The sequence below is a fragment of the Copadichromis virginalis genome, linkage group LG7, assembly GCF_057382275.1.
Source record: "Copadichromis virginalis isolate Kocher_CV1m ecotype Utaka linkage group LG7, C_Virginalis_male_GT1.1, whole genome shotgun sequence".
Classification (NCBI taxonomy): domain Eukaryota; kingdom Metazoa; phylum Chordata; class Actinopteri; order Cichliformes; family Cichlidae; genus Copadichromis; species Copadichromis virginalis.
The window spans coordinates 8505650-8518757 of NC_140624.1; the positions used below are offsets into that span (position 1 = coordinate 8505650).

A 13108-nucleotide genomic window follows, 5' to 3' on the forward strand; every position below is an offset into this window, starting at 1 on the left:
AAGATAATGAAAGGCTGCATTTTGCAGATATATAAAGCAGTTACTGTCTTTGTGTTAGTCAGCACATTGCTGGTATGCCTGCCTCCATTTGTGTTTGCACATTTCTATAAATCACTGCATTGTTTTTCCATTTTCCTAAAATGTAAAGAGGAAGTTGGGTCTATAATCTGTCTCTCCCCGTTTGCCCTGTAATGGCTTTTCGCCTTATGATAGATATATAGGGTTAGACTCCACCCCCGTCCCCCTTGAACGGTGAACTGTCCGTAACTGTGTGTGTACAAATTACAAACCAACTTGGACACAATGTACCACATGTCCTATTAAGAATCACAGTCAGGTATTTATTAATCAACAGAATTTATTTACAGAACATAAAAGTTTGTAGTTGGACTGTTTCATATCATTCTGAGAGCAGGAAAACATTTCACCTTCAGATTAACAAAGAATGAATTTACACAAAGTGAAATGAATACAGACTTTACAGCCAAAGCCCAGTCACAACAGTCAAGAGTCAAAGCCTTCATTGTACTTTTGGTGTGATCTCCTCCACAATGCAGCATCTCTTCTCACACACCAATCACAACACCCCAGTTCCCGCTTTCATCAACTGACTGTTCAAATGTAACCGCACTGCTTTTTGAAATAAATGCCAGTGAGAGCAGGTAAACCACAGAGTTTTGCAGAATTAAACTGATGACGTAAGGGGCCGAAAAGCAAGAGCAGTTAGTATGCTAACAGCAAGAAAAGATTCACATGTAAAAGACAAGATATGGTAACAACACATACTGTATGTGCTAAAACTAAAGAAAGGTCCACAATGTCCACTGAACCCACCACACACACTCTCATGCCATCCACAAAAGTACTGTACATCCAAGTCCACACTGAGAGTGGCTGGAAAAGTTAATGTGACAGTGGCAGGCTCAGTTTGGTTCTCAGTCATCTCAGTTTATATTTAACAAATCCAGATTGACTCGAAGAAGCAGCACAGCGATGATTGTTTATGCGTCCTACTGGGCAAACCTACACAGGACTAAACCTTCTCCAGGCGAGCGCCTACAAAAACAGTGGGCTAGTAGAGTTAGCTGCTTTTAATGAACAGCAACACGATAAAACAAAGTTAAAAGAAACATAAAAAGCATATCATGTTATCCACATCTAAGCCAGTCTCTAACTCAGCTTATTCCCCTGCTCCAAAATTGTGCCCCCTCCCCCCTGAAAAAAAAAAAAACGTGTGATGCAAGACACCTTTTCCCCTCAGTGGACAAAGAAAGCTAGATGAGTAGATCTAAAACCTCTGCCCATGCATTTGAATAGTAGTGAGTCAGGACAAAGACAGCTCGTAATTTCTAGTGTGCATTTAAATCACCAAATGTCAGCAGTATATATATATATTTTGTGTGTGTACTTTTAGTGTGTATACATATATAAGAAAATCTGACATGTATATACACTAAAAGATGGTGTCCTTTAAATGCAAATAAAGCAGGAGGTGGTCTTGGCAGCACATGAGTTGTGTTCATACAATTTGCTTCCACTTCTGTCTCCAAGAGGCTGCTTTACACTTCATTTTTGTTTCCAGCATAAAGCCTGGTCCATGTCTTGGCTGCAAAGTAAAATAAAAAATACATCAATTTTAAAGGAAAACATAACTTAAAAGAAAAATATTCCATATTAATTGTGTGTGATATAAGTGACTTGTTTATATACAGAGATGAAGTGGCACGATTATGGGTAATGCTCCTGCATTATCATCATCATGCCATAATTTTAGTCAAGGATCAACATCACAACTGCCCAATCACATTGTTGTGATGTCATAACATTGCAATGTGGGGAGGGGGGAAAGAAAAAAAAAGGTCACAGCTTATATAAAACTCTCTTTGATAACGAATGGTAAGCATTTCAAGTGTTCTCTTTAATAATCTTTAATTTCGAGACTATAATAACTTTATTATCAAATCAGGATTGCTGTTACCTAAATTTGGTTAGTCATGGTGGTTTGCCTGTGATAGTTTTTAAAAAGCATTTGCTAACTTCTTCATAACTGCAATGTTGATTGTGGACCAAGATTATCATAACAACGTAGGAGCATCAAACTGGCTAACAACATCATGAATAATGAGGTAAATCTTATCTTTACACCACGCCAGATCATGGCTCTCACCGGTTTCTATGGCTTCAGCTTCACTGCTCTTCCACTTCTCTGCAACATCATTTGCTAGGGGATCGTCAGGGTTGGGTGCACTTAGTAAAGCCTGGATTGAGAGCAGCACTGTACGAATCTGCAGAGCTGGTGACCATTTATCTATTAAAAAATAAAAACAAAGACAAGTGTAGTCAAATAAAAAAATGCATACAGGCAAAACACATGAAAAGTGACCAATGATCCTGTTTAGGAAGAGACTTTTAATAAGAGACAATATATTCTTTGTCTCTGATATGATGGTGAAAGGCATGATTAATATTCTCATAGATTTTTAAGCTACAATACTGGCTTACCTTTCAAAATGTCAAGACATATTCTTCCCAACTTGTCAACGTTTGGATGATAAATTTTGGTCATAAAACGTACTTTAGGAGCTGCCATGGGATATTCCTCTGGTAAAAAGAGTTCAAGTCTAAATGTGCCTCCTTCGAAAGGTGAGTCCTGAGGTCCAGCGATGACCACGTGAAAGTAGCGGGCATTGGCTTCATCTGGCTCTGCCTTGATGCCTGGGACAGGCTCTGCAAGCAAGCGCTGAGTTTCCTGGAAAAATAAAGAAAGCGGAAACAAAGGAAGGAGAAGGAATTAGATAAATTAGAATACCAAGTCCATAAAGGTCATTTTGGGGAACTGCTTTTGAATGTTGTATTAAAGACATCTGATAATACCGGGCAATCACAGGTATGATGGTTTCAGATAATATGGTTCCAGATTTGTGCCAACAGGAAATTTTCTAAAAACCTAAATATAACATAAAATAAGACGTTACACATTCCTTACATGGTCTGGCCAGTAGAGTGACTGGAAGTCCATTTATTGTGCTTCTACAGTCTGCAGCATTTGTAGCTGAATAAAGGCAATGTGCAGTCTTCATATACAGGTGCAAAGTAGTTTATAAAATACATCACTGGAAGTCGATAATAGTAATATATATTTCAATATTCTTAAGAATAAGTGACACTAATAATTTATCTTTTCATATCAGCTGATATATTGATTCTGGGTCATTAACGGCGTTTCCGGTGATATCTCGTAGAGCTACACCAATAAATGCATCTAATTAGCAAAAGAATAGTAAACTTTAAAAAGTTTTGCTGATATTCATAGATCATAAATCAGGATGTGTTTAGTTGTTGCAGTGAGAAATAAATCCCCCTGTCCTCTCCTGTTATCCACTGTGGGTGCAGAGTTGCACCATACGCAGCCCTGCAGTTTCTAAACACATCCAAAAGAAGGTTGAAGGCAACAGATATCCTTAAAGCATGAAATCTTTCCAAAGATCTTCACAAAAAACCCAGACATGTGAGAAACAGTGCAATAATGGGCGCTGTGTGTTTTATGCACTTGAGTTAAAGTGTTTCATGGTGATCACAATCAGGGTCCTTAAACATCAGAGAGCCTAAATCTCCATCAGAGATAATGACTATCACAGCAGTGGTGTTCAACTTTCTGTGTTAGGTCAGACTGCTTTAGTCTATGCATACTTGCATAAAAGATGTTGTCTGGCACATTATTTCATTTTTCTTCCATATAAAACTGAACAATCAAGTCCTGCTCAAATTTCTAATCTGTGTTCTATTTACAGCAGTGTAAAACAAACTTGGCCACAGGTTAGAAATAAGTATCAAAACATTCACGCATTTTCTGCTTCACCAAGCCACCAAGTGAAAACAAATTCTTGTGACAATGAAATGCACAGTTTACAATGGGTTTTCCTTGGTTGGCACATGGCCATTCATCAGTGGAATTTGATCAGTGGTCAGTGGTTGTTGATCAATGGCCATGAGAATTTGCATAATTAAGATTAAGGAACTGACCTCCCAGCCCATTGTTCCTTCAGTGGGCTGGTTTCAGTCATTATGCAAATGTACTGTTTATAAGATTGGCGAAACCTGCAGTCAGCTGAGACAGAAGAAGTCACTTGGATGAGTGACGAAACGTTTCTCCCACAAAACGCTACGTCCAGATGAACAGAATCAACTTTTTGGAGGGGGACCCTTTAGCTATTACTTAAAGTAATTTAATGTTCTTTTCTGTATGACTTCATTCATCAGTCTCTCACATTATTTTAGAGGAATTCTGGCCCACTCTTCTTTAATACATTGCTTCAGTTCATTGGGGTTTCCAGACTTTCACTTATCCACAGCTCTCTTAAAATCCCACCACAGCATTTCAGTCAGGCTAAGGTCTGGACTTTGACTTTATGTTTTTTCCTCAAACATTCTGCTGTAGATTTGCTGCTGTGATCATTGGCCTGTTGCATGACCTAATTTTCACCAAGCTTTTACTTTTGAACAGATGGCCTCATATTTGACTCTAGAATACATTGATATACAGAGGAGTGCATGGTCCACTCAATGACAGCAAGGTACCCAAGTCCTGTGGCTTCAAAACAAGGCAAAATCATCACCCTACCACCACTGTGCTTGACATTTGGCATGAGGTGTTTGTGCTGATATGTTGTGTTCACTTAGGTCTCCTCTGTCCAAAGGATCCCCCAACCCACAAGTCTTAGTCAAAAAAAAAGGGGAGGGGGGGGCAATTTAACAGCTCCTAACAAAGCACTCTGCAAAATGTGCAAGAAAACTGTTCTTACAGAAGGTGTAAACAGGCTCCAAAAGATAAGATACCAGCAGCTCGTGATGTGTGACCCCTACTTAAATGACACAACCAAACACAGCTGAAGCACTCAATATGACAGGAAGCGCAAACGCAAATTTGCGATCTGATTGCATAATACGAAGGCACGTTTTTAAGCAGCTGGTTAGCAAGCTCAACACAAAATACATCTCAATTTCCTTGAGTTATCATGATTTATCTTTAAAGGTTTGGCTTACATGCAACTTTGCAAACCTAAGTGGCGCTGCCTTGTTCTTTTTAGGAGGAGACTTTCTCCTGGAAACACTTTCAAACAACACATACTAGTTCAATCTCTTTCTAACTGTGTTTTAAAGAACTTTAAAATTCCAACAGCGGCCTGCAGAGTTGGAGATTTAGCTCTTGGGTTTTTTTTTGCAGTTTCTTTGAGCATTGCACAATCCGAACTTGAGGGAAATTTGCTGGGATGCCCACTCCTGTGAGATTGTGCCTAAATGCCCCAAAGTGGCAAAACCTGCCAATCAATTAATCATGTGCATTTGATTAGCAGCACCTGGCTGCTATCTGCATTCTTGATTCCCAATGAAGCAGTAAGGATAAACTTGGTTTTCACAGGACTCAAGTATTTACTGTTGAATAAGTTGAACAAAACTGTTTCGTTATTTTCTCAGTTTTAAAAATGATAGTCTCTTCTTTTGCTGTTTGAAATGCACAACTGACTCCAACAAAACAAACTTTACAGTATTCAAAATATAATTGAATAAATGTTCCAACAACCACCACACTCGTCTTTTACACTCGTTTCCTCCATGCAACTGCGAATGAGATTCCTGAAATGTTTCAGATAACCCACAGACAAAACCATGCAGTGAAAACACAGACAGTAGAGGGGCTCCCAGTCCCAGTCACACGCTCTCAGGGCTCAAGGGCTCGTCCCATCAAGTACTGTTCCCAGCCCTTCCACCTTTTCCCACCAAGTCTGTGCTGTGGCCTGCTTCCTCACACACCTGGACACTACACGTGTCCAGGTGTAGTGTCCAGTGTAGTGGATAGTCAACCACAAAAAGTCCCCTTTTTATTGATGTGTGTGCTAATAAAAAGCTTGTGTCTGCAACAACAGATCTAGAAGGAAACAAAAGTGAGGAATCAACTACATTTGGAAAGCTTGGTTGAGAAAATGCACACTCAGGAAAACACAGAAAAATGGGAAAATGACACATTACCCTGCTAAGAAGGCAAACGAGTGAAAATGTATTTTAATCATTGAACGGTGACCCTAAACGTAACATAACAAATACAACAAGCAGTCACACTCGTTCTAAAAACATGGACCCCTCGCCCAAAAAAAAAAATCGTCAGGTTGAGTGTAACGCAGGTGTGGATTTTTGATTTGGGGTGGCGTACAGAAAAGGAAACTCTAAAGGCCTTAAATATGTCAACTTAACAACAGTTTTACAAATCATTAAGCTCGTTAAGTAAATTAGCAAGTCATAATGTTATCATTAACAGTAACTCCCAATGGTTGCCAAAAATAAAAATAAATAACGAAAAAAATAAATAAAACGGGTGTGTGATTTTAAGTTATTGCAGTATACAGTAAAGGCACGAGGCTTGCAGTGTCGGGCTTTATTAAAATACAAGCAATGCTAAACAACTAGCCGGCGTTAGCATTTTTAGCTAGCCAGCCTTTCTGACAGCACTACAAGCAACTTGAGAACACCAGAAAAATATATTTAGACAAGTATATTTAGAAAAGGTAAGGACTTTTATCCGCCATCGTTACAGCACGGTGGTGTATTTTTAACCCGCCGTGTCTCGGCGTATGTGGGTGCAGAAACGAAGCGGAAGTTACTTTAACAAACAACCCGTTAGCCAGCGAGATGCTAATGTTAGCACACAAAACTGCTCGCCGGGCGCACCACCAGAGCGTTTAGGAGTTTGTGGCTGTGATTGTGGCATTTTTGCCGTTACTACGAAAGGCATGCTGTTGCTTGAGGCCTGATTTTTTTTCTTTTTACCTTAATGATCCTGCGGGGCAGTCCTGCCATCTTGTCTTAAATGCGGGCTTTTTAGCTCTCAGTGCCTTCTTTCTGTCGTTGGCATTGACAGCAAACACACGTCTTCCGGGTTCTCTGCGTCACGGTGATAGTGAATGGAGGGACGTGAACGTGACTTACACAGCAGCTGCTTGTCTAACACACTCACGATGCAAACATGTTTCTCGAATGGTTAAAAAATATTATTCCAAGTAAAGGTAACGTCTTCTTAAGGTAAGCCCTAATGGAAAACAATAAATATGGGTAACGTGGACTGGCCTGTACGTTTAATTTTTAATAGCATAACATGAAAAAAAAAGAAGCGAACAGTTACTGGCAAGTTTAAAAAAAATTCAACTAAGAAAAAACAGATTTATGAGATTTATGTGACATGAGTGATATTTATAGTGATATATATTTATGCATCCAAAATTGAGCTTGACCAATATCTGCAGTGGCTCATATGGACAAGCCAAATGGCTTCCAGAGAAAAGTTTTATGTTCAGACAAAATAAACAATTAGCTATTTGGCCACAATGACACAAGGTAATGCCTTTAAGCTGAAGGAGACTGTACTAACTATCTAGCATGGTGGTGGTAGCACCATTTCCTAAGGCTGTTCCGCTGTCATTAGTTCTGGTACATTGCACAAAATAGATGTGATAATAAAAAGGGGGGATTAACTTCAAATTCTTCAGTGATTCTTGACAGTGATCTGATATCCACATCAAAAGCGGTTTTGGAATGGATAACGCATACTAACATTAAACTTCTCAAATGGCCATCCCAAATCCCCAAGCTTAATCCTACTTAAAAATTTGTGGGCTGCATTTAAAAGCTGTGTCCATTCAAGGAAACCAACCAATTTAAATGAACTCTACCAATTCTGCCAAGAAGAGTGTTCAGATATTCATCCAGTTCCATCCAGTAAATGTTGCACCAACATTTATCAGAATCAGAATCAGAATACTTTATTAATCCCGAAGGAAATTAGGGTTACAGCAGGCAGCACGCTAATAGCGCATGCGCACTTACAAAGGAACCTTCTGACCAACTTTACACAAACATCACATTGGGGAGACATGTCAGAAAGGTAGGCTGATAGGAAAAAAACAACGAAAATACATAACATGAGGTAAGAGGAGGAGAAAAAAAACTCCACTCAGACTGAGCTCCTAGTGGGAGAACAGTTTGATAACAGAAAAAACACCTCAGCACAAAAAGCACATGACTATCAATACACCATAGAAACACAAGACAAGCAACAGGGGCGGGTAAAGGGTAAGAGAGAGCCGGTGTAGACAGCGCATCCGGTCCTGCAGCATGTCTGCACTGGTTCAGTCGACTGCCATCTTCCCTGGTAGGGCACAAGCATCGAAGCCGTTTGGAAAGGGAGGGGGGATCAGTGTGTGCATATCAGTGTGTGTGTGTGTGTGTGTGTGTGTGTGTGTGTGTGTGTGTGTGTGTCCAGAGTTCAGCTGAGACGGTGTCCTTCGCCCCGCCAGGCTAAGTAAACAGTCTTCCAGCCAACCCAGGTGGCCTTGCATGGAATGGGGGGAACAGTCTAAACACAGTCGTTATCAGGGTGTTTTGTTCAGCTCCAGCCTTGAGACCGCAGCTGGCGCCGAAGGGGTCTCCGCATGAAGTGATGGTGGTTTTTACTTTAGTGCAAACAACTCATATGAATTTCAGAGCTGTTCTAACAGTCCAACACTGGTCTCTCAATCTCCCGTTGGAGAGCCGCGAGCTTTCTATGATGTTATCCAAACTTACGTTCCGTGATGTTGTCGTTCTTTTTGCTCAAAGAGCAGGTTCTGAGAACTCACGACCGCAGTGCACTTCCCAAGATGTGATCCAATTTGCGCTCAAAGGTGTTATTCAAGATAGCCCCTCCAGATGTAATCCAGTTTTTCACTCAGAGGTCTTGTTCTGAGTATTCACGGCAGCCGTGCATTCTCCAAGATCTTATCCGTGCTGCACTCAATGAGCCCATTTTGAGAAACTCACGCCTCGTCCCATCATTTCAATCCCAGCGGGCAGCCTTGTGGGGTTTGAACAGCCGGTTCCGCTTCCTTAATTCTTCGATAAGCCAGGGCCAAGCCAGCTCCGATCAGCAAGAACCCTGTTATCATGGCATTTAACCCAGTATCACTGCGCTTGTATGCATATGTTTTCTACTTTGTACACCTAACATACAGTGCAATAGTATAGCATCAACTTAATTTCATAAGAGGAGTAGAGATTAAAGCTGTTAATATATATCAGAATCAGAATCAGAATACTTTATTGATCCCTGGGGGAAATTATTTATTCTGATTCTGAACCATTCGCACTCACATTCACTCGCACCTTCACACCAATTTGGATTATCCAATTAACCTATCTCCACAAGCTGCATGTCTTTGGATGGTTGACATCTTACTTTGACCCAGAAATCAGTTCGGGCTAATAAAAATGAGAAATAAAAATTACTTTATCAAACTCATAAACAATAATCATCATGTAATAAAGTGAGCAGTGACCAACTGCCTTGTTATCAGCACCACAGTTCAAAAGTCAGCATGCATGTTCATATTGGAGGGGACAGAAGCAGATTAGTGTGTGTGTCTCAAGAAGGAAGTCACCTGGATTTTCAAATGTATACCATGTGCATCTACTAGGAGGCTGAGGGGTAGCACTGGCAGCATCAGTATTTTTTGCACTGCAGAAGCTGTAGTAGAATAGTTACTATTAAAATCAACATGGCTGTTTTTTTGTCATTTGGCAACACCTTTTTTTCTACATAAGATAAGATAAGATAAGATAAGATAACTCTTTATTGTCATTGCACAGTCATACATAGTACAGTAGTACAATGAAATTGGAAAAACTGTCCTACGTCGGCACTACATATAACACAACACGACACGATATGACACATCACAACGTAACAAACAACACAACACAGTATATTAACTTAGTATAAAAAAGAAGAATAAGTGTATGTGTATTGCACACTGTTATTATTGCACATTAATTATTATTGCACCTTGTTATAAATATAAATATTATTGTTATCGTTTTAAACATTGTTACCTCCCCCTAAAAAGTCCAGGGAGGTATCCAGTCAGGTCAGCTATTTACATTGATCAGGGCTATTGCCCTGTTGTAAAAGCTGTCCTTGAGTCTATTTGTTCGGGACCTCAGCAGCCTGAACCTCCTGCCAGACGGCAGCAGCTTAAACACCCGGTGTCCTGGGTGTGTGTCTACATGTGCTTCCCAGCTGTGCTTGTTCCTGAAGCAGAAGTTGTTCAGAGGTTACCACAGTGCCTGATGTTGTCTTTCCCAGTGTTAGACAACTCAGCGCATTTCTTAGACTGAACATCTCCAAGGTCCAATAAACCTGCAGAGTCCTGTTGAATTTTGGGATATTTTTTGTCTCATGGATGAATAAGAAGAATATATTGGAGGGGGTTTGGAGCTCCTCCTCCTCCTCTCATATCCGAATGGACAAAAGCTTTTCCCCTTTGGGTGTCAGGCCTATAATGTGGACATTAGCAGTGCGACAACTTTCACCATGCGGTTTCTGCCCCATTGTAGCTCCACAGGTGCGTTTTTATGTCTCTTATGGATAGATTACGTTTTAATGCAAGCACTGTGTTTGAATGAGTGTGAGTTCTTTTTTTTATTATGCCGTTTGTCATAAATGTATTTCTGTGACTTAGTTTATGTATTTTGTATGTATTTACACTCTGTGTTACTGCTATATAAATGTAAGTACTTACTTTAAATAATGCAACAAATGCAAGATTGTTTTAAATGGTTAAATTAGGTTTTGAAAACTTAATTTCAACTAGATAGCAAGAGTTTTTGGATTTGGTTAAGACAGCTCGTGCTCAGAGTTACATATTTAACTATCATCAGACAGATCTGACCTTGTAGTATTTAAAATGTATTTTTTATGCATGTACGTACACAGTATTAGATTTTGTGAAGGATTAGAAATTTTAGGATCATAAATTTCTGTCTGTGTAGGTTTGTGCTCACAAATGTGTGTGACGGTAAAATTTAATAAGTTATGCTTGTAAAAAACATTTTTTTTATATTCATGATAATATGGTAATAATAATAGCTGATTTATGTCAACCTGTGCACTTATAAAATGACGTTTCCTAAATTGTTTTGCTCTCATATCTTTTAGCATTTTGTTCTGCTTCACCTCCACAGCCATTTGAAATTTTCCATTGTTCAAGGCACAGAGGAACAGATGAACCAGCACCTAATGCAGCCCTTCCGTCAGTGCACAGAGAGAACAGACAATACCAGCCATATTACAGGGGCTGTTGCTCACACCGAGGGCTTAATTCAAGTAGAAAGATTTATGTTAACAGAGAGCAGCCATACTTCCCAGGCCTAAATGAAGTGTACTTCACTTTGCTGCCAGCCTTTTGGTTTTAAGTGACCTTTAAAGCTTTACCTGATGGATATAGATATGTGCTGTGAGCAGTTCAGTTAAACACTGATTTTTAGTCTAGGTATCTTAGAGAAGCACTCATAGAGCCCTTAGAAAACTTAAAGAAAGTGATTTGGATTTAAAATGTAACCAAAATTTATAATAATATGTAATATGAAGCTATAACTTGGTTAGCATGATATCTTAAAGGTGAAATTCATTGGTTCCCTCCAACAGAAACAATATATACACCACAGGTATATACGTACCTGTGCTTTGAGTGACTGATATCTCATTATGTAATTTCACAGGTATTTCTGTCTTGTTTTCAGATCAGTGGAGCACACACTGCTACGTGCTATGTTTGTTCCTCCTCATCAACTGCTTTGGAGCAGCTTCTCCCCTTTATGCTCCTCCCGCGCCAACAGGTCTCCTCTCTGCTTTCTCTGCCACGCAAACCAGTAGCGTGGTGGGAGGCAAGCAGAAGGCAGTGACCTTCAACAGGCTCGTGGTCAACATCGGACGGGATTTCAATCCAGACACTGGCCACTTCCGCTGTCGCATCCCCGGGGCTTACTATTTCTCCTTCTCTGTGGGGAAATTTCCCAAAAAAATGCTTTCTGTCATCCTGGTGAAGAACGGAGAGGAGGTGCAGGCTATAGCTTATGACGACTTCCGCAAGAAAGGGAGAAAAGTTCAGAGCCAAAGTCTTATGATCGGTTTGAAGAAAATGGACATAGTGTGGTTGCGCTTGCAGCCTAGCCCCCAGTATGCTTTGTACAGCAACGCTGGGCCTTACATCACCTTCTCAGGTTACCTGGTCTATCCTGATGCCATGGCAACCAGCTACATCAGCAACCACTTGTCTACACCTGCTCTACCCTACCCAAACTGTCCACCTCAGGTCAGAGGCCAGAGAGAGCAGCCGCGGTCTGCCTTCTCAGTAGCACGGACATCAACCCTCATGGGTCACAGCAGCTGGACACAAGAAAAGCCACCAATCACCTTTGATGTAGAATATGTCAACATAGGGGGCCATTTCAACAAAACCTCTGGCCGCTTCACCTGCCACTTCCCAGGGGTCTACTTCTTCGCCTTCACTGTGGGGAAACACCCTCGTAGGGCTGTTTCAGTGAAGCTGATGACCGGGAAGGGTGAGGTGCAGGCGATGGTGTTTGATGATGACACATCAAAGAGAAGGGAAATGCAGAGTCAGAGTTTGTTGCTGTCTCTCAGCAGGGGCGACAGCGTGTGGCTGTACAGTCAACAGGATGAGCGCTTTGCTGTTTACAGCAACCAGGGCAGGTACACCACGTTCTCAGGCTTCATGGTTTATCCAGATACAGAAACACCTGCCACCAGCCAGGAGGACAGAGGTCACCTATAAATGTCTTAAGGTTGTAGCTGTTTTTTGTTCCCAGCCTGCAGTTTATCTCCACGTCAATGAGTCAGGTAGAATATTTAAACTGTGGTCAGCATAGTTTAACAGATTCCTCTCGCTCTTTCTTTTTGTAACATTTTGTTTGTTTTTATTAAACAGTGTTATTCCAAAAGGTAACATTTGTTGCCACCAGATGGTGCTATGATACAGCTAAGTGCAATGTTCTCTTAGAAAATCTGTGATACAGTTTGGGTTTAGGTGCACAGATACAACTATCTGAGAATTTTCATTTTAAAAAAGTGAACATTGCATGACAAAAAAAACGTTGTAAATGATGTAAAGTTTATTCGAATTTATGTACTACAAAATGTAGACTTAGAGTTGCACCATGTTAAAGTTATTTAACTTTTATTTGTAGAAAGATCTGATTAAATGATTTGTGTGCATTTTGGGAA

At 40.3% G+C, this 13108-nt stretch overlaps 2 protein-coding genes across 2 annotated transcripts; one reads left to right on the forward strand and one right to left on the reverse strand.

Annotated features, from left to right (window-relative positions):
- Positions 1-315: 315 nt before the first annotated feature.
- Positions 316-7028, reverse strand: ube2na (ubiquitin-conjugating enzyme E2Na). Its single transcript, XM_085461491.1, has 4 exons — positions 6823-7028; positions 2503-2749; positions 2168-2308; positions 316-1606 (listed from the first exon to the last, which is right to left on the reverse strand). Exons 1-4 carry the CDS (start codon positions 6850-6852, stop codon positions 1560-1562), a joined length of 465 nt encoding a protein of 154 aa, XP_085317617.1. The 5' UTR covers positions 6853-7028; the 3' UTR covers positions 316-1559.
- A 3368-nt stretch (positions 7029-10396) lies between these two features.
- On the forward strand, positions 10397-12909 carry c1qtnf13 (C1q and TNF related 13). Its single transcript, XM_085465207.1, has 2 exons — positions 10397-10427; positions 11605-12909. The coding sequence occupies exons 1-2, from the start codon at positions 10397-10399 to the stop codon at positions 12657-12659; spliced, it is 1086 nt and encodes a 361-aa protein (XP_085321333.1). The 3' UTR covers positions 12660-12909.
- Positions 12910-13108: the final 199 nt, after the last annotated feature.